The sequence below is a fragment of the Rhinolophus sinicus genome, linkage group LG12, assembly GCF_036562045.2.
Source record: "Rhinolophus sinicus isolate RSC01 linkage group LG12, ASM3656204v1, whole genome shotgun sequence".
Classification (NCBI taxonomy): Eukaryota; Metazoa; Chordata; class Mammalia; order Chiroptera; family Rhinolophidae; genus Rhinolophus; species Rhinolophus sinicus.
The window spans coordinates 42332992-42355822 of NC_133761.1; the positions used below are offsets into that span (position 1 = coordinate 42332992).

The 22831-nt window shown below is 45.7% G+C and overlaps 1 protein-coding gene across 2 annotated transcripts in view; it reads left to right on the plus strand.

Annotated features, from left to right (window-relative positions):
- GALNT2 (polypeptide N-acetylgalactosaminyltransferase 2) overlaps positions 1-22831 on the plus strand; it is a 169248-nt gene that overhangs the window by 71607 nt on the left and 74810 nt on the right. For both annotated transcript variants that reach the window (XM_074316435.1, XM_074316434.1), the window contains one exon: positions 14062-14155. In XM_074316435.1, the coding sequence (XP_074172536.1) occupies positions 14062-14155 (94 nt within the window). The remainder of the gene's footprint in view (positions 1-14061; positions 14156-22831) is intronic.

A 22831-nucleotide genomic window follows, 5' to 3' on the forward strand; every position in this document is an offset into this window, starting at 1 on the left:
CATAAGAACGCAGGATATGGTGAGGCCAAAAAGGAACACCCACGGAGCCATAGGTAGGGGAGTCATACCACTATGGTCTCACTGGAGGCTGGGCCCAACGGACGCGTGACCTGCCGTCCGCCTTTCCACCAACCGACTGATGACTCTCCTCCACTCTCCTCGACTCTGTTCCGCTCTCTCGGCTCTCCTCTTCCACTCTCCTCCACTCTGTTCCTCTCCTCTCTTCCGCACTCCTCGGCTCTGCTCTTCCGCTCTCTTCGGCTCTGCTCGGCTCTGCTCGGCTCCTTGGCAATCCTCGGCAATCCTTCGTAGCCACAGCAGTTATACCGGCGGCCAATCGGCTAACTGGCCACAGCCGACGGCCAATCAGCCACAGCCGACGGCCATCCACCACCCGAGCCAGCACCCTTCCACGTGAGGCCGAGAGCCTGTAAACTACGCTGTGGGGCTCTGTCCCCACAGAACTTTGATGTTTTTCACACCCATGTGAGGCTGACCAACTTCCATTGAACTGCGGCCTGCAGAGATTAATCTGGGTTATCACATCCTCCCAGTGTTAGATGAGGCTCCCGTACCTGCACACGGACTGTGTTCCAAGCATCCGCATGCACTTCTCTCCTCTTAGAGTGTAACATCCTGGATAACGCGACTGAGAATCAGAGACACTGATACTTTATAAAGTTTTGGAACCTGGACTTGAATCTAGTCCTGTCTAGCTTCAAAGCCGGTAGACACATCAATCTTTGGCCTAAAAAGAGAAATGAACAGGTAAACTTGCTCTTTGGAACGTGGCAATGAAAAGAAACAACTGTCAAAAGAGATAGTTAACGTCTCAGGCCTTAATGTGCAGTTGAGACGGGATGCAAGCACCATTTGGAACAAACTCTGTGGAATCAGCACATTCTGGTGGTGAGTCCTGAATTCCAGAAATTTCCCATGTTCTCATTACCATTCTCTTGGATCTGCAGTGGAAAGAAGACTTGTGATTAGTAACTCAGGTGATTTTTTGTGTGTGCCTGAATTTTGTCTGCTGTAAAATGGATGCCTTGTAACTTCTAAGGCTGCTGTGTGCGATGAACTCACACTGTATTGCGAGCCTGCTGTGTCAGACCCCGCCAGCATCACCATTGTACATGTTGTCACTTAAGCCTTGCAGCAGTGCCATGCTTCCTATTGCTGTGAGCCCCACAGAAGGAACTTGAAATCGCCTGGAAAGCCTGAGTTCTTCCCAGCAAATCACCTTCTCCCCACTTTCCCATTATGACTCAATGAGATAGTGTGTGGGCAGGGCAAGCAACCTTTGAAAACAAATACTAGTGTAAGATAATAATTAATGAAGTTGACTGAGAGAAGATAAGAGGAAGGATGCATTTTAACTGGCAGTCCTGGTTACTGCTTAACCAGCTGTGGGCCAGGCACATCACTCAGATGCGTTGGACTTAGTTATTCTGAGTCACCGGGTGGGCTCTGGGTCAGTCAGTCCATCTCAGAACTGGCCTCGCATGTACACAGAGCATGGACTCTGGGCCAGTCAGACCTGGGCAGAACTGGCCTCGCATGTACACTGGACACACTACCTATGTGGTACATGCTCTTGATTCTGTCTTTTTGGTCTCAATTTTCTCGTCTTCTAAATGGGGACATTAATGCTGCCCCTCAAAGAGGCTGCTCCACAACTCTGAGCGCATAGCACTTCTCAGTAAATGTTAGCTCTGTGGAGGTGGTGTCACTGTCACTCCCATCCCCCCACGTTCTTTGTTGGAGGAACAAGCAGTCGAGCCAGAGATGGGCGGCCTGGTGTAAGAGTGTGCTTTGATTTCTCTCTTTGTGCACGTGGTTGCCTGTGAACTCAGCCTACCCTTAGGTTAAAAGTTCAGTGCTAGCACTGGCTGTAAGCATGCAAGATCAATTTAGTCTTCTGTTGATCAGTTTCTTGGGGAAAAAACACTAGGTAGGGAAAGAGATGGACATAGAAAAGATGGGCCTCTCAACAGGCCTGTCAGGGCTGAACTTGGCAATGGACTGCAGGGAACTCTATGGCCCTTTCTCCAGTTCCTGGGGCATGGGAGACCTCCCTGGGTTCTGGAATAGTGCTTTGACCTTCAAAGCAGAGGCCAGGCTCACATCTGTTTCTAGAAGCAGCTCCTGGACCGCTGTGGGTCCCCCGGCCACTTTGAACAGCGTCAGGTTAGATATAGGCCATCTGCCATGATGCTTAATGACATGAAATATTGCATAGGTTAGTTTGAAGTTCCAACCTAAACGTGTCTATGTTAAAATTTATTGTTCATGAAGGTAATTTAAAAACATGGCAGTTTGAGAAGTAGAGACAAACCTCATCATTCTCCACTCTAACACCACCATTTTTATTTTAGTGCATTTCATTCCAAGCTAATCCATATGGATACATATTTTTATATAGTTGTTTCACTGTATACATAAAATTGTGTTTCCTGCTTTTTCATTTAACATAGTGTTTTGCATATAGTGCTGTGATCTATGTAATTATAATTCTTAATGGTTGCACAATATTCTTTTGAGGGGCTGCAACATAATTTAACCAACCTCTTATTGGGAAATACTTTGTTTCTTCTTATTTTCACCTATAAACAATGATGCAACATTCATGCATAAAATTTGTTCCTTACTTTGGGTTAGTTCATTAGGGTAAATTCATAGAAATGAGATTTTTCAGCTTAATGGTTATAAGTGTCTTTCTAGTTCTTGATATGTGGAGCCAAATTGCTTTCCAGTTGGATTAAACTAGTTTATACTCTATCCTTTTGCTTTTAAAAAAGATAGTGGGATGTCTGCAGCCATGTTGTTATATGGAATAGTGTGGAAAACGTCCCAGCTGCTAAAGGCAGAGAATAGATGTGTTTGATGCTGGAGTTCAGGATCAAACAGCTTGTCCCTGATTGGGCCCATCCATCCTGTCCCAAGACAGACACAAGAGTGAAGGAGGCTCCTGTGGCAACCAGCACCCTGGAATGTGCCCGCGCATGTTGGAGGGCTGGGCTTCCCTGCGCTTGGGTGCAGGTCTCTGTGCAGAGTCCTGCTCCATGTCACTCACATGAGGGGCTGGGTGTGAACGTTCCACTCGGCTTCTGTGATTTGATCTACGTAACCTAAGAGCTTGGAGCTGTGGAAAAAGATCGCGTTTGGGAACAGATTGAAGTGGAATCTGGTGCTACTCGTCCAGCGTCAGCCACCTTCCCAGGTGCTTGCTTCTCTGCAAAATGGGCTGATGTGACAGTGTTCTGTTTGCACAGACCCTTTGTGAAGGAAGAATTTGTAGTTAATAGAGACCTTAGGAGAAAAATAGATTTGGGACAACCCTTGTAGGACTGTGGGATAATTTTCACCCTAAATGAAGAGAATGTTAATGAGAACATGGACATTTTAAATTAATAAAAATAAATGGTGTGCTGTTCCCATTTACTGTTGCTCATGTTAGGAATTTTAGAAATTTGTCTCTCACCATCTCACTGAAATTCTCATGCATTTATTGTCCTCAGTTGCAGATGACAGCATCTTTCGAGGTGTGCCTCACATACCATGTTTCTGAACAAGCCACATTCACTTGTTTTCCAAAAAATCCCAAGTGGGTCCCCATTGTCTTACCTACTAACCGTGACATGAGTTACCATATATATTTTTCAAACACCTCCTTCCTCAGCCTTCAGGTTGTACGGCCGTGGCCTTGGCTGTGGCGATTGCTGGGCTTTGCTTGCCCTTGTCTCCCAGGTGGGGAGAGCCTTGTCCTCTCCTTTCATTTTTCTGCTTCTTACCTTTTTTCAACATCCATGTCTCTGATTTTAACTGTCCCCCAAGAGAATTGAAATCTTGTACTTGAAGCAAGTCTTCCCTCTGAGGAGCAGGGGGTAGTTTACTGTAGGGGGAGAACTGTGTAGCCCCTTGGTGGACAGTCCTGAGGGGTGAGAGACAGCACCAGTGCTGGGCCAGGATTCAACTCACGCTGGTCAGTTGTTTCTGGGCCATAATACCAGAAATTTCTGACTGTGATGGCTTGCGATTAGAAATGGAAGAAACTTAATTACACGTTTTCCCTTTAGTTTCTAACCCAGGCCACCTGGGGCCCTTAACATATCATTCTAGGACTCCTGGAGACTCCGCCACCCTCCCGTAGCCGGAACTGAGGAAGGTAGGAACCGAGTTGCACTCCCCGTCAGAGCCAGGGGAGGGATGTAATCAGCGAACACCGGGTGAGATGGCGGCGCCTGCCGGCGGCAAGGCCGCATTGGGCGCAGCTCCATGAGACCAACTGAACCTGCTGATGTGACGCTGAAGTCAGGGTGGGAGATCCCAGGGGTAACGGGGACGCCACCGGTCCCCTGCAGGCTGCTCTGCTACCTGCTCACCCCCGCCCCTGCTGGCTTTGTCCTTATCTTTAGGGAATTAGGATTTCTTAATTTTAAAATACAATTGGTTTTTACATAAGTCAAGGGGAAAGAATTTTCTAAAATACATTGTTTATTTGTAAAAGGACATTTTCTAGTCGAGTTTGCTGAAATTCATCATTCCTTTAAAGTGAGGGGACCTGCTTCCGCTGCGACAGAATCCTTTCTGAGAAGAGAAGCCGCAGTTAAGGGGCTTGGTGGGAGCCCCCCAGCTGCGGAGGCCGCTGTTGACAGGAAGAAGGATGGGGTCAGAGCTGGCACCAAAAAAGGGGGCCGGAAGTGGCTCCTCAAAGTGGCAGGTGCTCCACGCACCTGTGGCTGTAGTTCTGTCATCCCAGGCCTCTTGCCTTGGGGAACGTCTGCAGGGCCCCAGAGCCATCTGGCTTCTAAAGTCTCCTTTAGAACCAGGAAGGAGGAAAAGCTGCGTGTCGACAGCCCACCTCGTGCTCCTGCTCTGGGCCGCCTACTGCTTGGGTCATCTGTGACAGACGAGTTTAGGATGGATTGACTATTCTTGAAGAGAAGATTGTGGCATGCAATAGATTTCTCCAGGGCCTGTGTCTCATTGCAAACTTGGCTTTAAAATCAGCGTTATCAAGAGATCCACACCTTAGTCCCCTGAAGGGAGAGGGAGTGAGGAGGGCTTAAAATGGCCATTTAAAATTGACAGACACCCTGGAAATACATAGCTGACAGATGTTGGTCCAGGAGTGTTTTATGTAATTATTATTTTATGTAAATAAGATCTGAGCACATATTTTAATTTCTTAAAAACTTTTTTATAAGTTTTAGATTTACAGAAAAAAAAAATAGAGCAGAGCTCCCATATGCCCTGCACCCAGTTTCCCTGTTACTAACATCCTACATTAGTATGATCGTGTGTTGTAATTGAAGGACCACTATCGATACGTTGTTATTAGCTGAAGTCCTTTCTTTATTCAGATTTCCTGAGTTTTTCCTAATGTTCTTTTTCTACTCCAACATCCTATCCAAATACCACATCGCATTTAGTCATCATGTTTTTTAGGCTCCTCTGGACTGTGACCGATTCCCAGACTTCCTTGTTTTTGATGACCTCGGCAGTTTTGAGGAGCCCTGGTCAGGGATCTTGTAGAGTATCCCTCGTTTGGGGTTTGTCTGATGTTTTCTCATGGTGAGGCTGGGATTATCAGTTTTGAGAAGGAAGACCACAGGATAACGTATGTATTCATTTGAACACATCAGTGAATGAGCTGATTGTGGGAGGGAAGGAGGAAGGTTAGGAGCATGAGCAGTTTAAAAGGGGTAAAGGCTGGGCCCTCAAATTGGAGGAAGGCAAATGTAAGCGATGGACTTACTATTTAACTTGTATATTGCCTTGCAGGTTGGAGCCTGTCAGTTACATCACCTCAGGGGATAGGATAAAGGTGTTTGTTTGTTTTTTAAAGATTTTATTGGGGAGGGGGAACAGGACTTTTATTGGGGAACAGTGTGTTCTTCCAGGATTTTTTTCCAAGTCAAGTTGTTGTCCTTTCAATCTTAGTTGTGAAGGGTGCTGTTCAGCTTCAAGTTGTTGTCCTTTCAGTCTTAGTTGTGGAGGGCGCAGCTCAGCTCCAGGTCTAGTTGCCGTTACTAGTTGCAAAGGGTGCAGCCCATCATCCCTTGCGGGAGTGAACCGGCAACCTTGTGGTTGAGAGCCCACTGGCCCATGTGGGAATCGAACCAGCAGCCTTTGGAGTTAGGAGCACGGAGCTCCAACTGCCTGAGCCACCGGGCCAGCCCCTAAAGGTGTTTTTAAATTTCCACATTCCGTAGAGAAACTGAGGCCCTAGGAGACAACCCAAGTTGTCCGAGATGATGGAGATGGACCAGGACTGATTTGCCATGTAACAACACATTTCCAATCCTTTCCTAGTTGTGTTTCAGGTGTCTTGGAGTTTCTAAGTTGAGCAGGCTGGGTTACTGACAGATATATCATCTGTATATGGCCACAGGGTTTTCATGGGAAGATTTTGACAGAATGAAGGCAGCTGACTGGCCACATATGGAGACAATGTGCGGAACAATGTGGTAGGCCCTCTGCTTGTCAGAAAAGTTAAGTGACAGGAGTAATAGCAATGTCATGGTTGACTCCAGGACAGGTGGTGGTTACAGCCCCCAAATACCAGGCGGCCCCGTGGGATTTCTCTCCAGTCTTTCTCTGTGGGGACATAGTGAAATAAATGAAGTCTTTTATGCTTTATTTGTGAGCAAGTGGTTATGTATGAAGCAGTCTGTGACTTTGAACCCACCATAGAAATTTGCTCCCCTCCCATTTCAGCAACACTGAGTTTCATGAGCAAGTTGGACTAATGAATGTGGAACTTGAATTCACATTCATTACTCCGATTCATCATTACATCGATGAATTCAGTGTCCCTAAACCCTGACTGTGCATTAGAGCTGCCTGGGAAGCTGCTAGAAAACTCCCCGGGCTGGGCCCATCCCCAGAGGTTGTGGTGCAGTGGGCTGGGCAGGACCAGGCCAGGAGACTTGCCTTCTGTCTGTCCCTCACTCAGGCTCTACCCAGGTCCTGATGCTTGAACCTTCCTGTCTTTTGAGTCTTACCTGAGTAAAGGTTTTGGAAGCAGTTGGGAGGTACTGTTGGAAGCTCACCTGGGCTTTTCCCACTCCTCCCGCTTGTAGGATCAGCTCTTCCTAGAGATGAAACTGGGGGAGGGGTGCGGGGGGACAGGTCCTCGCTGCTGCTCCTGCATGGAAACGTGTTCGCTTGTGCAGAAATGTTGGAATGACTGAGCCCAGCATGGTTCTGGTCTCTAAGGTGTGTTGTGTTCCCTTCCTATTCTAATGGCCACTAGGAGGGAAGATAATACTCTTTCTCTTAAACCAAGTTACAACTTTGAGTGGCAAGTCTTCTGTGGAAGCAGACACCAGTTCTCTTATAAATGCATGGGTACTGATGCTGCAGGGAAGTCTTGTTGTGGTTTAGAGTGACCTGACTACTAGCCCGCTTAAGGGGGCCTCTCCTCGGCATTCTGGCATTTTCTCAGGACTGTTTCCAGGGAGTTAAGATTAAGTTTGTCAGTTTGTTAATATGTGCCACACCCTATTTAGAAAGTTGAAGTTTGGATACTGACACAATATCTCAGCAGGTTTCATCCTCTTCTAGAAAGACCTAGGATGTTCCCCTGTACCAACCACCCTGTTGGGGACCTCCCGCCCCAAAGAATTAGAAACAATAAACCATCCTTGTGGTTCCTCTCTGCATCACTCTATAGTGAGGATGCTAGATTAGGAGAGGTCTTGGTCTTTAGCAGGAAACCAAGTCTACTCTGAAAAATTCGCTTTCAGTAAGCAGTTTAGTTTTATGTCTTAGCTTGGCAGTGTGCTCTTAAGAAATGGGCTGTGAAAATATAAATCACATCTTTTTTACAGATCTGGCACCCTGGCTTTTTTTCCCCTCAGAACTTGAATGTTGCTGCTGTATGGACTAGTTGTGGTGGTGGGGATCCCTGAACAGTCATTAGGTAACAGTGGAAAGCAGGCAATTGATGAGAAAGGAGCCAAGCAGTCATTGAGATAGTATTTCTGGTAACTCAGTCTGCCTCTTAGCAGATGGTGTAGTCGGCTGAAATAATTTAACAGTGACAAGATGTATTTCAGTAAGGGATATTGAAAATAACCTATTTTCTTTTTTCTTCCACAGTGATATTTTTATCTTTGTTAACAAATATAACCTTTAGCCATTTAAATTTTATGAAGGCGGACTTTGATGATTTAGCGATATACATTTAGTCTTTATTGTCTAGGTTTACATGTGTAAGCATATTTATTTTGGTTGGTGTTGCATAAGTCAAACACCCTACCATAGGTGGTAATCGTCTTTATATTGGACTGTAAGTAAGAGGTCAGTGTGAGACGAAATGATATTTTACAGCTCAGACTTGCCTCTTTCGTGACTCAGCTCTTGGACTCCCACTGCTCGCAGCCCCACTGAATAGCTGTCTGGGTACAGCCGTGTTCTGTCCACCTTCGGAATATTCTGAGCTCATCTCTGCCATGGTCAGGTCGTATGGCACTGATAAACGGAGTGGGTTTAGAATGTGCCGACCAAGTCCTTGACAGCCCTCCTCACAAAATGGGTCGATTTCCCTTCCTCTCGAATGTGACTGGACATAGTGCCTTGCTTCTAATGAGTAAAATGTGATGGTGTGACAGTGCGTGAGTTCCAGGACTCGGTCATGAGAGGGGCTTGGCATAGTCCTTTCTCCCTCTGTCTGTCTTTCTTTCCCCCTCTTTCTGTCCCTCTCCCTGGGATCACTTACTGAGGGGGAGGCCAGCTGCCGTGTGTGCGGCCGCTCACACAGCCCTGGGGCCGAGTCTGTGGTGAGCACCTGCGGCCTCCAGCCAACAGCCATGTGAGTGAACTGTTTTGGTGGCTGCCTCTGCACCCCAGGCAAACCTTCTGATGGCGGCGGCCCTGCCTGACTTGCCTGCTGCCTCCTGAGAGCGCCTGGGCCAGAACCATCTGGATTCCTGACCCTCGGAGCTGTGTGAGATGATGATGTTTCTCGTTTGTAGCTTCTGAGTTTTGAGGCTGTTTGTTTCGCAGCAGGTGATCGCACACTTAGCCCTTCGGATGTCTTTGCTCAAGTGTGGGGCTGGGCTGAGGAGTGCCCTCAAGTTGATGGCAGCCTGTTAGAGCTGCAGGGGCTGCTCCTCCCGTTGCCCCCACACCCCCACCCCCCGCCTTTCTCCCGCCTTCCTCGGCCCCTTTTCCTCCTTAGCACAGCCGCTCCATCCACTGACTGGCACTTTGTCTCTGGAAAAAGCCAAGCCCACTTTTTATTTATTTATTCTTATTTTGAAACAGACAGATCATATTGGGAATACAATGGGGAATAATCTTTTAATACTTAAACCTATATTTACACTTAGTTAATTTTTATAACTCCAATAAACCAGCTAATGGGCTTTACTGTTTCTGAACATAACGTCATTTTATTAAAAGTCATTGCTCTTTTATCTACTTTGACATAGGATGAATTTGGCTGCTGTACTCTCTGATTGTGGTAGGTAAATAGCCCTGACTCAGTCATTTATTCCCATCTGACCTCACTCCTGGCCTGTGGTAATAGGCTGCTTCTGTTGTAAGAACAGTGCAGGCGCATCCTGTCTTGAGCTTGTAGACTGAAAACTAACCAAAGTCACACATCGTACCGCTCCCGTCAGTTCATAGGCAGAAGCCAGGAATGATGTGGCTGAAACGCCAGTTAACTCAGGAGAGGAGTCTGTGCCCTGGGTGGGGCTCTCTGGGTCTTTCCGAGGCTGCGTGGATGTCCCACACTGTGGTCCAGATGGTGCGGCTGAGTGGGCAGCTGCCCCCTCCTGCTCCATGCGTCCTGATTGGCCTGGCAGCGTCCTAGACCTCTGGTTAAATCTCCAGGCAGAGCTCAGTTTCCAGTCAGAACACTGAGCCCGCCTGGTCTCTGGTCTGTGTTTGCCTGGAGCGCAGGCTTCTGTGGGGTCGTCATTATGTAATCAGTGCCTGCATCCCTCCTTTGAGGGCAGGAGAAGCAAAGCATCCTGGGAGATGACAGCACGCTTACCAGAGGGATCACCGGCTTGGGATTCTCTGCAACCTTCCACCCAGCATCAAACCACATCATTACTCCTCAAATCTCAGCAAATTATACTTGTCACTAGAAAGGGCCTGTCCATCACTGCGCCATTTGATCTTAAGGGAGAAAACACGCCCTGATGTCAGTGGGCGCTGGGCGCAGAGCCTTCTCCGGGCATTTGCATTCAGTTCGTTTCCATTTTTAAAGGGAGCCGCCAGTGGTGTAAAGTGTCATGATGTCTGCAGATGTGCGGGGGGGTGGAGTGAAAAGCTTCCACAGCAAAATGGGCGAAGCCAGGAATGCCAGTCTGAGTAAGGAGGGTAAGGGGGTTTTCAACTGCATCTGTTATTGAGCAGCCACCACACATGGTGCTATGGGGACACACAAGAAATGTGACAAAACCGTCCTGCCCTCAGAGGACCTGAACATTTGTGAAATCGGCAGACATTATAATAAAGCGCTGAGTGTATCTGCTACACAGGAAAGCGAGAGCGAGCGGGGACCTTAGCCCAGCACCCCAGTGTTACAGAACTTAGACGACTTACTCAGACCCCTTCGCTCATTGGCAAAGCCGTGCCTACAACCTGGGGCTCTAGCTCCTGTGCCAGAGCTCTTCCCAGCATGCCCTGTGTCCTGCTTGTCCCTTAAATGTTGACATCTCGTGCTGCCCCTGGGCCCTGTTGTCACTCTGCTCACACTCTCCCTGGATTGTCTGTCTCACGCTCACAGTAGCTTTCATTGCCTCATGCCTTTCCAGAACTCCAAACGTGTGTCTCCACCTTTTTTCCCAATACCGCCTCTTGGTATCTCACAGTAACCTCAACATTCCCAAACAAACTCGTCTGTCTCTCCTAGCGCTACTCCCTGCCCCTCCAGACAGTACTCTGTGTTTTTTAACCTGTGGATGTCACTCCTGGCCAATCTGCTCCCCGTATCACAGCCAAAGTGATGTTTCTAGAACACACGCTTCAAGTCTCAGAGTATCTTGCCACTTCCACGATTTCCATTTTCTACCGTTCATTTTTTCTCTCCATCTGGAAGCCTCATGTCCCCCACCCCCCCATCACTTCTCCATGCCAGGTCACTTGGCTCCCTCAGGTCTCTGCCAGGCATCCCTTCTGTGCATAGACTTCCCAATGCTCCTGCTGGCATCCTGCCCTCCCGCTGCATGGGGCGTGTGACACTGTGCTGTCATTGCCCAATGCTTGTCTGTGCCTGGGTGCATACACTCAACCAAGACAAAGCTGCCCGGTCCCCACCGTGTCTCTAGGGACTTGTTAATATCCAGCAAAGGCTGTGGGTGACAAGAAGGGAGTGGACAATGACAGGTGTCAGGAGGGGTGAGTGGTTGACCGGTGGTGGGTTGTACTTGGGCACTGTCTCAGCCCTCTTGGTCTAGCAGGAACGTGTAGTGACCAGACATGTTCGAGACATGTCGATGCGTGCTTTAATCTCAGCTGTCTGTGGTTGGAGGGGGAGCTCCGTCAGCAGAAGGCGGTGCAGGAGAATCACTGAGACCGGGACTCCAGTTTCCTGGGGTTCGAGTCCAGCTTCATTACCTACTTCCTGTCGCTTACATCCCATGCCTCAGCTTCCTCATCTGTGACGTGTGTGCAGTGTCCCGGGGGGCCTGGCCCTGGCGATGCTGGGTGAGTGTGAGGCAGGGGCAGAGGCGGCCCCCACTTTTCTTCCTGCCCCTCCTGTTCATCCTCATTTTGCTCTAGGAGCACGGGGTGAACATGGGTATTTGCAGGTTGTGACGGGGAGTCCTGACCAAAGCAGCTGTCTGTTGGGGACCTCCCACATGACATCCTCTTCCTGGGTATTCACGGTATTGTGAGACCCAGGCTCCTGTGGCTTAACCCAGCCCGTGGCCGGAGCCTCATCCTGACACATAGGGGGCCCTCTTGAGCCTCCTGCCGCTGTGTGACCTAGCCGAGGCACTCAACCTCTTGTCTTGTGTGTCCCCGTTGTAAAACAGGAATTATCAAATGTAGGGCCTGTTGCAGAGAAGACAAAGTGTCTCGTGCAATGCCTGATGCGTAGTAGGTCTTCACAAGTGGCACTTAACATTACTTCCCCGACCGTGCCATGTCCTGGTGAGATGGCATGTCCTCGTCCATGCCCGTAGCTTTGGAGTGGATGTGGCTGATTGCAGAGGTGGGAGAGTAAGGCATGTTACGTGTGGACTAGTCTGTCTTGTTTGTGGGAAGAAAGAACACTTATTTTCTGAGAAAACGTTGGTGCAGGTGTTAATTTGGGGAACACTGCGATAATGCCTTGATCCTTAGGTGTAGGAAAGACGACCAAGGTCATGGGCCACACCAACAATGTTCGCTTTTGGATTTATTCAAGTGCGTACAAGGTTAAATATTTTGATCCATTAGCCAATGTATGTAGTAGGCCTGTGCCAAAGGAAAAAATTATTAGGCACAAATGCTACAAGCAAGCTACAAAATGAAAATTAATAATGCTTAATTAAAAGCCTCACATTGTGACTCATAACTGCGTTACTTGCTGAATTTAGTACTCACACATTATTTCCTAGTGTTGGAAAGGCAGCTCGTAGGCTAGATTCTTTCCCACACATTTGCCAAGATTGCCGCAAAAATCATTGCCAGTAGTAAATTGAAAGTTTATTTAGAACCAAATCATCTCAAAAGCCAAATTATAAATATCTTTCAAAAAATGTTAATTGGGATACCGATGCATTTTAATACAGTTGTTAGCACGTGGGATAGGATCTTCAAAAGTCACAGTTCTTGGGGTGCTTGCAGTCCTGAGAAAGGCCTTGTGATAGGGGTGGGGCTGGGACCACCCAGGTGTGGGGTGGTTCCTGTCACCAGCCCTGGTCTGCAGGGGGTCATCCTTCTGGGGGGCCCCTCCCATCACTTCACATGGGCCTGGAGGATAAGCCCAGCAGCGTCACTGTCCTGCAGAAGCAACTGAAGGAAAAGCTGGCCTCCAAAGGGAGGAGGCTTAGGCACAGTTTTTCTTTAATTACTGTAACTTTGGGGTAAAAATGCAGATTGTTGGCAGAGCAAGTTACCTGTGGGGGAAAATGTATGATGTGGCCCAGCCCTGAGGGTTACGACTCTTGCGACTTTCACTTTCCATTGTAACGAGCCCGGTGTCCCTTGGTCAGCTTACCACTGCCCTTGCCCGTCTGGAAGAATGCTAGTTGAACAGCCCACGGGATCACATCGGGTTGGTCTGCCCTGAGGGAGAACTTAAGGCCCCCACCGACCTGGTGGCATCTGTGCAGGCAAAGGGCCCGTTGAAAACGCTTGGCTCCCAGAAGTCTGTGTGGGTAGCCATGGGGTATTTCTGATTTGGGTTATGTATAGAAACCTTTCTTACTTTATTCACAGGAATCAGATTCCAAGTAGTTGAAAATATATTTAGCTCTGTGGTCATGGAGTTGTTATTTAGTTTGATTTAATGTTGATGGAATAAATTGTTTGTGCAGATGAGTTGAATAAATTCTTCCAGAGCTTCTATCTTATTTTGCTTTCACATTAAGCCCTTAATTTGCAGCTCCGTGCTGCTGGCAGACCTATTAGAGTAAGCCCTATGGACCGCTCCATGGGTCCTGTCCCCTCCCTCCACTGTTGTTCGCCGGAATTAGACAAATCCGGTCTTAGGGCATCTTTAAACCATCTAAGATGTCTGGAGAGCTACCCTGATTTTAGTGGCTTTAATGAAAGCACTATTAAATTCTTTTATTTAATCCACTTTCCCTGCCTGCCTTCCCCACCTGCACAGATCCCCAAAGCCTAGGAGTTTGCAGAGCGTTTCTTTCCCGTCATATGCGATACAAATATAAATGAAGAGAGATGTAAACCCTCCCTTAGAAAAGGCATCCCACCCTTTCCTCCCCTTGCATCTCTGTCACCTAAGAAGTTCTGGGGTGCAGGTCCCCGAGATGGGAATTCTCAGTCACTCATCACTGGCATCATAGGACTCAGTGTTTGTTGAACTGATGCGTGAAGGTGTGCTTCAAGAACCAGTTGACTCATCTGGTGTCTTTGTTCCCTCAGGAGGACTGGAATGACATTGACCCAATTAAAAAGAAAGACCTTCACCACAGCAACGGAGATGAGAAAGCACAAAACATGGAGACCCTCCCTCCAGGTACTGAGCAGCCCACGGGGCCAGTCGGCCTTGGGCTGGTGGCTGGTGGCCTGGAAGTCCCTGTGCCCACTGACTGGCTTGATGCGGTGTTGGGAGCGTGTCGCCTGTGGGGTGGGGAGTGCATGTCCTAGGGCCTCTGGGGACACTCCGAAAGCCATGTTTCGCTGGCTTCCTTTGGGCCAATTTGGTGAGTGGTCACCAAAATTTGTTGAAAGAAAAAAATAGAATGAAATAGGAAATGTAGGATGGTATATTAGTTCACAAAATTTTTAACAGACTTTATTTTTTAGAGCAGTTTTTGATTCACAGCAAAATTGAGCAGAAACTATGGAAATTTCCATATGCCCGGCCCCCGTCTGACACAGGCACAGCCTCCTCAACTGTCATTGTCCCTAGCAGAGGGGACATTTGTCACAATCGATGAACCTACACGGACACGTCATCATCACCCAGAGTCTGTCATTTGCATTAGGGTCACTCTTGGTGTTGTGCATTCGGTGACATGAATCCACCATTAGAGTGTCACACAGAATGGTTTCACTGCCCCAAAACCCCTGCGCTCTATCTGGTCACCCCTACCTCTCTCCTACCCGCTGCAACCACTGATCTTTTTACTGTCTCCATGGTTTTGCCTTTTCCAGAATGTCATATAGGTGGAATCACACAGTGTGTGGCCTTTTCACATTGGCTTCTCTCACATATAACGTGCATTGAAGCTCCTCCACCTCTTTTCATGTCTTGATAGCTTGTTCCTTTTAGCGATGAATAATGTTCCACTGTCTGGATGGACCACAGTTTATTTATCCATCACCTACTGGAGGGCATCTTCGTTGCTCCCAAATTTGGGCGATTATGAATAGAGCTGCTGTAAACATCGGTGCACAGGCCTTTGTGTGGACACAAGTTTTCAGTTTATTTGGGTAAATATAAGAAGTGAAACTGCTGGATCATGTGGTAGGAATATGTTTATTTATTCGTTTGGAATATGTTTATTTTTGGAAGAAACCGACAAACTATCCACAGTGTGCACCACTTTGCAACCCACCAGCAGTGAGAGTTCCTGTTGCTCCACATCCTCGTCAGCATTTGGAGTTGGTATTTTTGATTTTGGCCATTCTAATAAGTGGAAGTGTTTTCTCATTTTAATTTGCGTTTCCCTGATGACAAATGATGTGGGGCGTCTTTTCAAGTGTTTATTTGCCATCTGTTTATCTTCTTTGATGAGGTCTCTGTTCAGGTCTTTGGCCCATTTATGTTGTTGTTAAATTTTTTTTTTATATTGGGGATGTTTCTCCGGGGCCCATCAGCGCCAGTTGTTGGGCCCAGTCCAGTCTAGTTGTGGAGGATGAAGCTCCTAGTCCAGTCGCCATTTTTGAACCGGCAACCTTGTTGTTGAAAGCTCGTGCTCTAACCCACCGAGCCATCCGGCCGCCCCTCCGGAAGCTTAGCGGCAGCTTGTTGCTTTTAATCTAGTTGTGGAAGGCGCAGCTCAGCTCCAAGTCTAGTTGCTGTTTTCAGTCTTTAGTTGCAGCAGGCACAGCCCACCATCCTATGCGGGAATTGAACCAGCAACCTTGTGTTTGAGAGCTGGCGCTCTAACCGACTGAGCCATCCGGCCTCCCCCTCTGGAAGCTCAGCTGCAGCTCGTCTTCAATCTAGTTGTGGAGGGCGCAGCTCACTGGCCCATGTGGGAATCAAACCAGCAACCCTGTTTTTAAGAGCTTGTGCTCTAACCAACTGAGCCATCCGGCCGCCCCTTTGGCCCATTTTTTAATTGGTTTGTTCACTTATTGTTGAGTTTTAAGAGTTGTTTGTGTATTTTGGATAACGGTCCTTAATGAGATATGTTTACAAATATTTTCTTTCAGCCAGCTTGTCATCTCAGTCTCTCGATAGTGTCTTGATAGAGCAGAAAATTTTAATTTTAATGAAATTTAGCTTTATCAATTTTTTCATGGATCATGGCTTTGGTGTTGTATCTAAAAAGTCATCCCCAAACCCAAGGTCATCTAGATTTTTTTTCTCTATCTTCTAGGAGTGTTATAGTTTTGTTTTCCATGTTCAGGACTATGGTCCATTTTGAGTCAATTTTGAGAACAATGTAAGGTCCGTGTCTAGGTTGTTTTTTTTGTTTGTTTGTTTTTTTGCATGTGGATGTCCAATTGTTTCAGCACTAGTTGTTGAAAAGACTGTCTTTGCTCCATTGTGTTGCCTTGGCTCCTTTGTCAAAGAGCAGTTGACTGTGTTTATGTGGGTCTGTTTCTGGGCCCTCTGCCCTATTCCATAGACCTATTTGTCTGTTCTTTCCCCAGTATCACACTGTCGCGATGGCTTTAGCTTTATATTAAGTCTTAATGTTGATAGTGTCAGTCCAACTTTGTTCTTCCACGTGTGTTGTGTTGGCTATTCCGGGGATTTTGCCTTTCTATACACACTTTAGAGTCAGTTTGTTGATGCCCACAAAATAACTTGCTGGGATTTTGATTTAAATTGTGTTGAATCTAGCCATCAAGTTGGTAAGAACTGCCCTCTTAACAATATTGAGTCTTCCTACCTGTGAATATGAAATATCCTTTTATTTAGTGCCTTTTTAATGTTTTCATCAGTTTTATAGTTTTGTTCATATACATTTTGTACCTGTTTTGTTAGATTTATACCAAAGTATTTCATGTTCAGGATGCTAATGGAAATAGTATTGTTTTTAATTTCAAAATTACTTGTTCATTGTTCATATATAGCAAAGCAGTTGACTTTTGTATGTTAACTTTGTAGTCTGCAACTTTGTTATAATTACGTAGTTCCAGGAGTTTTTTTGTTGATTCTTTCAGATTTTATACATAGACAATCATGTCATTTGTGGACAAAGGCAGTTTTACTTCTTCCTTCCCAATCAGTATTACACCTTTTCTTTTCTGGTCTTACTGCGTTAGCTAGAACTTCTAGTACAATGTTGGAAAGGATTTCCTTGTTTCTGATGAAACCTAGTTTTTCACCATTGTCGTGCGGGAGACCCTGCTCACTGCGCCATTTGTCGTGCGCGGAGGCCTTCTCGCCGCGCCATCTTTCAGACGGGGCGGCCTGCGGGGTCTCTGCTCCTGCTCCCCACACAAGAACGCAGGATATGGTGAGGCCAAAAAGGAACACCCACGGAGCCATAGGTAGGGGAGCCATACCACCACGGTCTCACTGGAGGCTGGGTTCACCGGACACGTGACCTGCCGTCCGCCTTTCCGCCAACCGACCGACCAACAACTCTCCTCCACTCTCTCGACTCTGTTCCTCTCTCTCGGCTCTCCTCTTCCGCTCTCCTCGGCCCTCCTCTTCCACTCTCTTCGGCTCTGCTTGGCTCCTCGGCAATCCTTCGTAGCCGCAGCAGTTATACCAGCGGCCAATCGGCTAACCGGCCACAGCCGACGGCCAATCAGCCACAGCCGACGGCCATTCACCACCCGAGCCAGCACCCTTCCACGTGAGGCCGAGAGCCTGTAAACTACTCTCTGGGGCTCTGTCCCCACAACCATTAAGTGTGATGTTAACTGTAGGGTTCTTATAGATTTTCTTTGTTAAGTTCAAGAAATTTACCCTCTATTCCTAGTTTGCTGACAGTTTTTATCATGAAGGGGTGTTGGATTTTAAAATGTTTTTTTCTGCATCTAATAATAGGATCATATAATTTTTCTTCGTTAGTCTCTTTATGTGATGATTACATTAATTGATTTCCATATGTTGACCCAGCCTTGCATACGTGGGATAAATCCTACTTGGTCATGATGTGCAGTTCTTTTATACATTGTTGGATTCAAGTTGCCAATATTTGCTTGAGGATTTTTGCATCTATATTCATAGAAGTATTGGTTTGTAGTTTTCTTTTCTTGGAATGTGTTTGTCTTATTTTGTTAACAGGGTAATGCTGGCCTCCTAGGATGAGTTAGGAAGTATTTCCTGTACTTCTAGCTCCTGGAAGAGATTGTAGAGAATGAGTATAATTTCTCCCCTAAGTGTTTGGTAGAATTCACCAGTGAACCCATCTGGGCCTGGTGCTTTCTGTTTAGAAGGTTAATAATTATTGATAGAATTTCTTTAATAGATATAGGCCTATTGAAATAGTCTATTTATTCTTGTCTGAGTTTTGACAGATTGTGTCTTTCAAGAAATTGGTCCATTCATCTAGGTGATCAAATCTGCAGGCAAAGAGATGTTTGTGGTGGTCTTTATTCTCCTTTTACTGTCCGTGGAAGCTGTAGTGATGGCTTCCTTTCATTTCTGATCATTGTAATTTGTGTCTTCTCTCTGTTTTTCTAAGTTAGCCTGGCTAGAGGCTTATTGATTTTATTGATCTTCAAAGAACCACCTTTTCTTTCCTAATGATTTCCTTTTTTTTCTATTTCTTAGGTATCTGCTCAATTTTTATTATTTCTTTCCTTCAGCTTACTTTGAATTTAACCTGCTCTTCTTTTTCTAGTTTCCTGATGTGGAAACTTAAATGATGGATTTTAGGTCTGTCTTCTTTTCTCATTCTCAGTTCTGTAAATTTCCCTCTAAGCACTGCTTTCACTGCATTACAAACATGTATTTTCATTTTCATTTAGTTCAAAATATTTTCTAATTTCTCTTGAGATTTGTTCTTTGACCCATGTGTTATTTTGAAGTATGTTGTTTAATCTCCAAATATTTTGGGATTTTCCAGTTATCTTTCTGTTATTTATTTTTACTTTCATTATAGTCTGAGAGCAGACTATAATAGTGGCTTCATCTGTTTTTCTTTGCAGTTCTGTCAGTTTTTGTCTCATGTATTTTGATGCTCTGTTGTTAAGCACACGTACATTCAGGATCATTTTGTCGTCTTGCAGAACTGATCATTATGTATTGTCCTTGCTTCTCCCTGATAACTTTCCTTGCTCTGAAGTCTGCTCTGTCTGAGATTAATATGGCTCCTCTGTTGTCATTTGATTCGTATTATAATGATACCTCTGTCTCTGTCCTTTTACTTTTAATCTATATGTGTCTTTATATTTAAAGTGGATTTCTTATAGGCAACATGTAGTTAGTTAGGTCTTGTTTTTTTGATCCACTCTGACAATAGCTGTCTTTTCATTGGTATATTTGGATCATTGACATTTAAAATGATTTAGTAATATAGTTGTATTAATATCTACCATATTTGTTACTCTTTTCTATTCATTGCACTTGTTCTCTGTTCTTATTTTTGTCTTCTACTCTTTTTCTTATTTTTGTAGTTTTAATTGAATATTTTATATTATTCCATTTTTCTCTCCTTCCTCTTTTTACTTTTTTTAGTGGTTGCCCTGGAGTTACCAATATACATTTAGAACCAATCCAAATCTAACTTCAAATAATACTATCATGCTTCATAGCACAAGTATCTTAGAACAAAATAGAACTAACTTCTCCCTCCCATCCTGTGTCATTCTGTCATTCGTTTCACATGTACATAATATATATAAGCTATATGTAATCAAATACATCTTGCTACTATTATTTTGAACAAGGTGTTATCTGTTAGATCAATTAAGAATAAGAAAGTTGGGCTAGCCTGGTGGCTTAGGTGGTTGGAGCGCCGTGCTCCTAATGCTGAGGTCGCGAGTTCGATTCCCACATGGGCCAGTGAGCTGTGCCCTCTACAGCTGAGATTGTGAACAACGGCTCTCCCTGGAGCTGGGCTGCCATGAGCAGGCGGAGGTCATCGTCAGCTGCCACGGGCTGCTGAGTGCTTCAGCGGGCTGCTTTGTGCTGCCCTGGGCTACAGTGTGCCGCCATGAGTGCCTGGTGGCCAGCATGAGTGGCCAGCAGTCAGCGTGAGTGGCTGGCAACCAGTATGAGTGGCCGGTGAGAGCTACCGTGAGCTGCTGTGAATGGCCGACTGATGACCGGCGACCCACTACCTCAGCCGGGGGAGCACAAGGCTCATAATACCAGCATGGACCAGGGAGCTGTGTCCTACACAACTAGACTGAGACACAATGGCTTAAACCAGAGTGGGGCAGGGGGAGGCAGAAGAAGAGGGAAAATAAATAAATAAAATGCACCTTAAAAAAAAAGAATAAGAAAGTTAAAGTTGTTTTACCTTCACCTGTACCTTTTCTGATGTTCTTTCCTTTATGGAGTCCTGTGTTTCTCACCTGTGTCACTTTCCTTGTCTCAGGAGGGCTTCTTTAACGTTTCTTCAAGGCAGGTCTGTTGGCAACAGATCCCTTCAATTTTTGTTTGAGAAAGTCTTGATTTCTCCTTCACTTTTGAAGATTAATTTCACAAGATACAGAATTCTGGGTTGGCGATTTTTTTCTCTCAGCCCTTTTGATAGTTCATTGCACTCTTCTTGGCTTGCATGGTTCCTGAGAAGTTGAATGTAATTCTTATCTTTGTTTTTCTGAAGCTGTTTTTTCCTTCTATCTTCTTTCAGTACTTTCTTTATCATTAATTTTCTGCAATCTGAATTTGCTAAGCCTATGTGTAGGTTTTTTGGCTCTTTATCCTGCTTGGTGTTCTCTGAGCTTCCTGGATCTGTGGTTTCGGGTCTGACATTAATTTGAGGCAATCTCTTCAGATATTTATTCTATTCCTTTCTCTTCTCCTTTTGGTATTCCCTTTACACACATGCTGTACCTTTTGTAGTTCTCCCACAGTCCTTACAGAGACTGAAGAAAACAACAGATACTTCCTGTTCTATTTTCTTCAGTCTTTTTTTATCTTTGCTTTTCAGTTTGGACATTTCTGTTTTCATATCCTTAAGCTCCTCTTTCTTCAGCTGTGTCCAGTCTACTATGATTCCATTGGCGGCATCCTGCATTTTCATTGAATTGTTTTTGATGTCTAGCATTTCTTTATGAGTCTTAGAATTTTCATGTCTCTGCTTATCCATTTGTTCTTCATGTTGTCTACTTTTTTCATTAGGGCTCTTAACATGTTAGTCATAGTTTTAAATTCCTGGCATTGTAATTCCAATATCCCTGCCATCTCTGAGTCTGGTTTTGATGCCTGCTTTATCTCTTTAAACTATGTTTTGCACCTTTAGTATGCCTTGTAATTTTTTCTTGAAAGCCAGATATGATGTACTGAACAAAAGGAACTCTAGTAAATAGACCTTTAGTGATGTGGTGGTAAGGTGTGGGGGGAGAGGAAGCGTTCGATACTTATATGGGTCTCAGTCTTTCTGTGAGCCTGTGCTCCTGGGCTGTAACTTCACAAGAGCTTCTCAGTGTTTCTCCCATGTAGGTGGGACAGGATGGCTAGAGTCAACTGGAGTTGGGTATTTCCCTTCATGTGGCAGGCTAGGGCAGGCTGTAGCTGGCTATTACCTTCCTCCAGGCTGGGTAGGCTCTCATAAAGCCCAGTAGGGTAGGTGCTAGTAAAATAGGTTCTCTTGAGGGCAGGCCTTGTTAAGAATAGAATGTCTGGTCTGTTTCAAAATGATTCCTTTTCCCACCCCCTGCTGGAAGCAGGAGGGGATCTGTCTCCAGTATTTACTGTGAGAAACCTGGTTAGGCTCCTGGAGGTAAAACCTACAAAAGTGTGGGGCCCTCTATGACCGCGCCCCCCCCCCCCCCCGGAGTTTCTACCTCCCAGCGTTGTCCACAGTGAGCCCCCAGCAGTTCACCCACCTCAGTTCAGATTTCATCCCCCAGGTCCTGGTTCCCACAGAGGTTGCTGCTCGGGTAAGCTGTGATTCTTCGTGGTCACCTGTTGGTCTCCAGGTTTTGGAGCAGCAGTTTGCCCTATGACCTCGCTTCTCCAAGGGATCTAAGAAGAGTTGTTGATTTTTCAGCTTGTTCAGCTTTTTCCTTACATGCTGGACTAGAAATTGGAAGTTGGTTCATGAAATTTTTGCTTTGATGGCGACAAAGAGTTTATCGATTTATGTGTCTTACTGGGTTGGACAAGCAGCACCCCTGGGAGTGCAGGCCGTCCTTTGTCTGTGCCCTCCCAGCTGTCCTGCTGCACTAGACATGCTTGTGTGTGCGTGACTGTGTGTATGTGCGTGCGCGCATGTGTGTGCGTGCATATGTGCGCATGTGCATTTGATGTCTCTGTTAAGTGTGGCCCTCTCTTCTTCCCTAACTCCAGTGTAAGTCATGGAGCCCTGGGTCACAGTCCCTCCCTATGTAAAAAAGGCGTGGCCCACACAGGTGGGCATCCAAATAGAAGAGTTAGCTGATAACCATTTCTTTATTATAATAATAGGATATAATTCCACTGTGTGGAACAAGAGACTTCCTGTGGGTTATCTTCTATTAAGATATGAGGCGTTCTGGTGGCTTTTAAGGCCTATATGGAGAGGGAGGGAGAAGCCATCTTTAGGGGGTATACTAGATGAGACTATTAAATACTATAGTTAAGTCAATTGACTATGGCATTGACCCTGGCTGTCATATTCTTACCATAGTACAGTTGGTTTTCTTATCTTTGAAGAGCTAGGAATGTAGTGCTTATTCTCTTTTTAAGTTATCACTACTAACTTTTAATGCACGCACTATATCATTTTATTTTCAAAAGGACTTCCTCTTCCTTTTTTGTGTTGAAACCTTTTTTTCTTACCAAACCAACATCACATGATTTTACCCTTTAGAAATTATTTTTTTATGGTTAAGAAATATGGTTTCACCAAGAGTGATGGGCACAGCCAGAATTTTGTGGTTTGCAAGGAACCACTGGTCACAT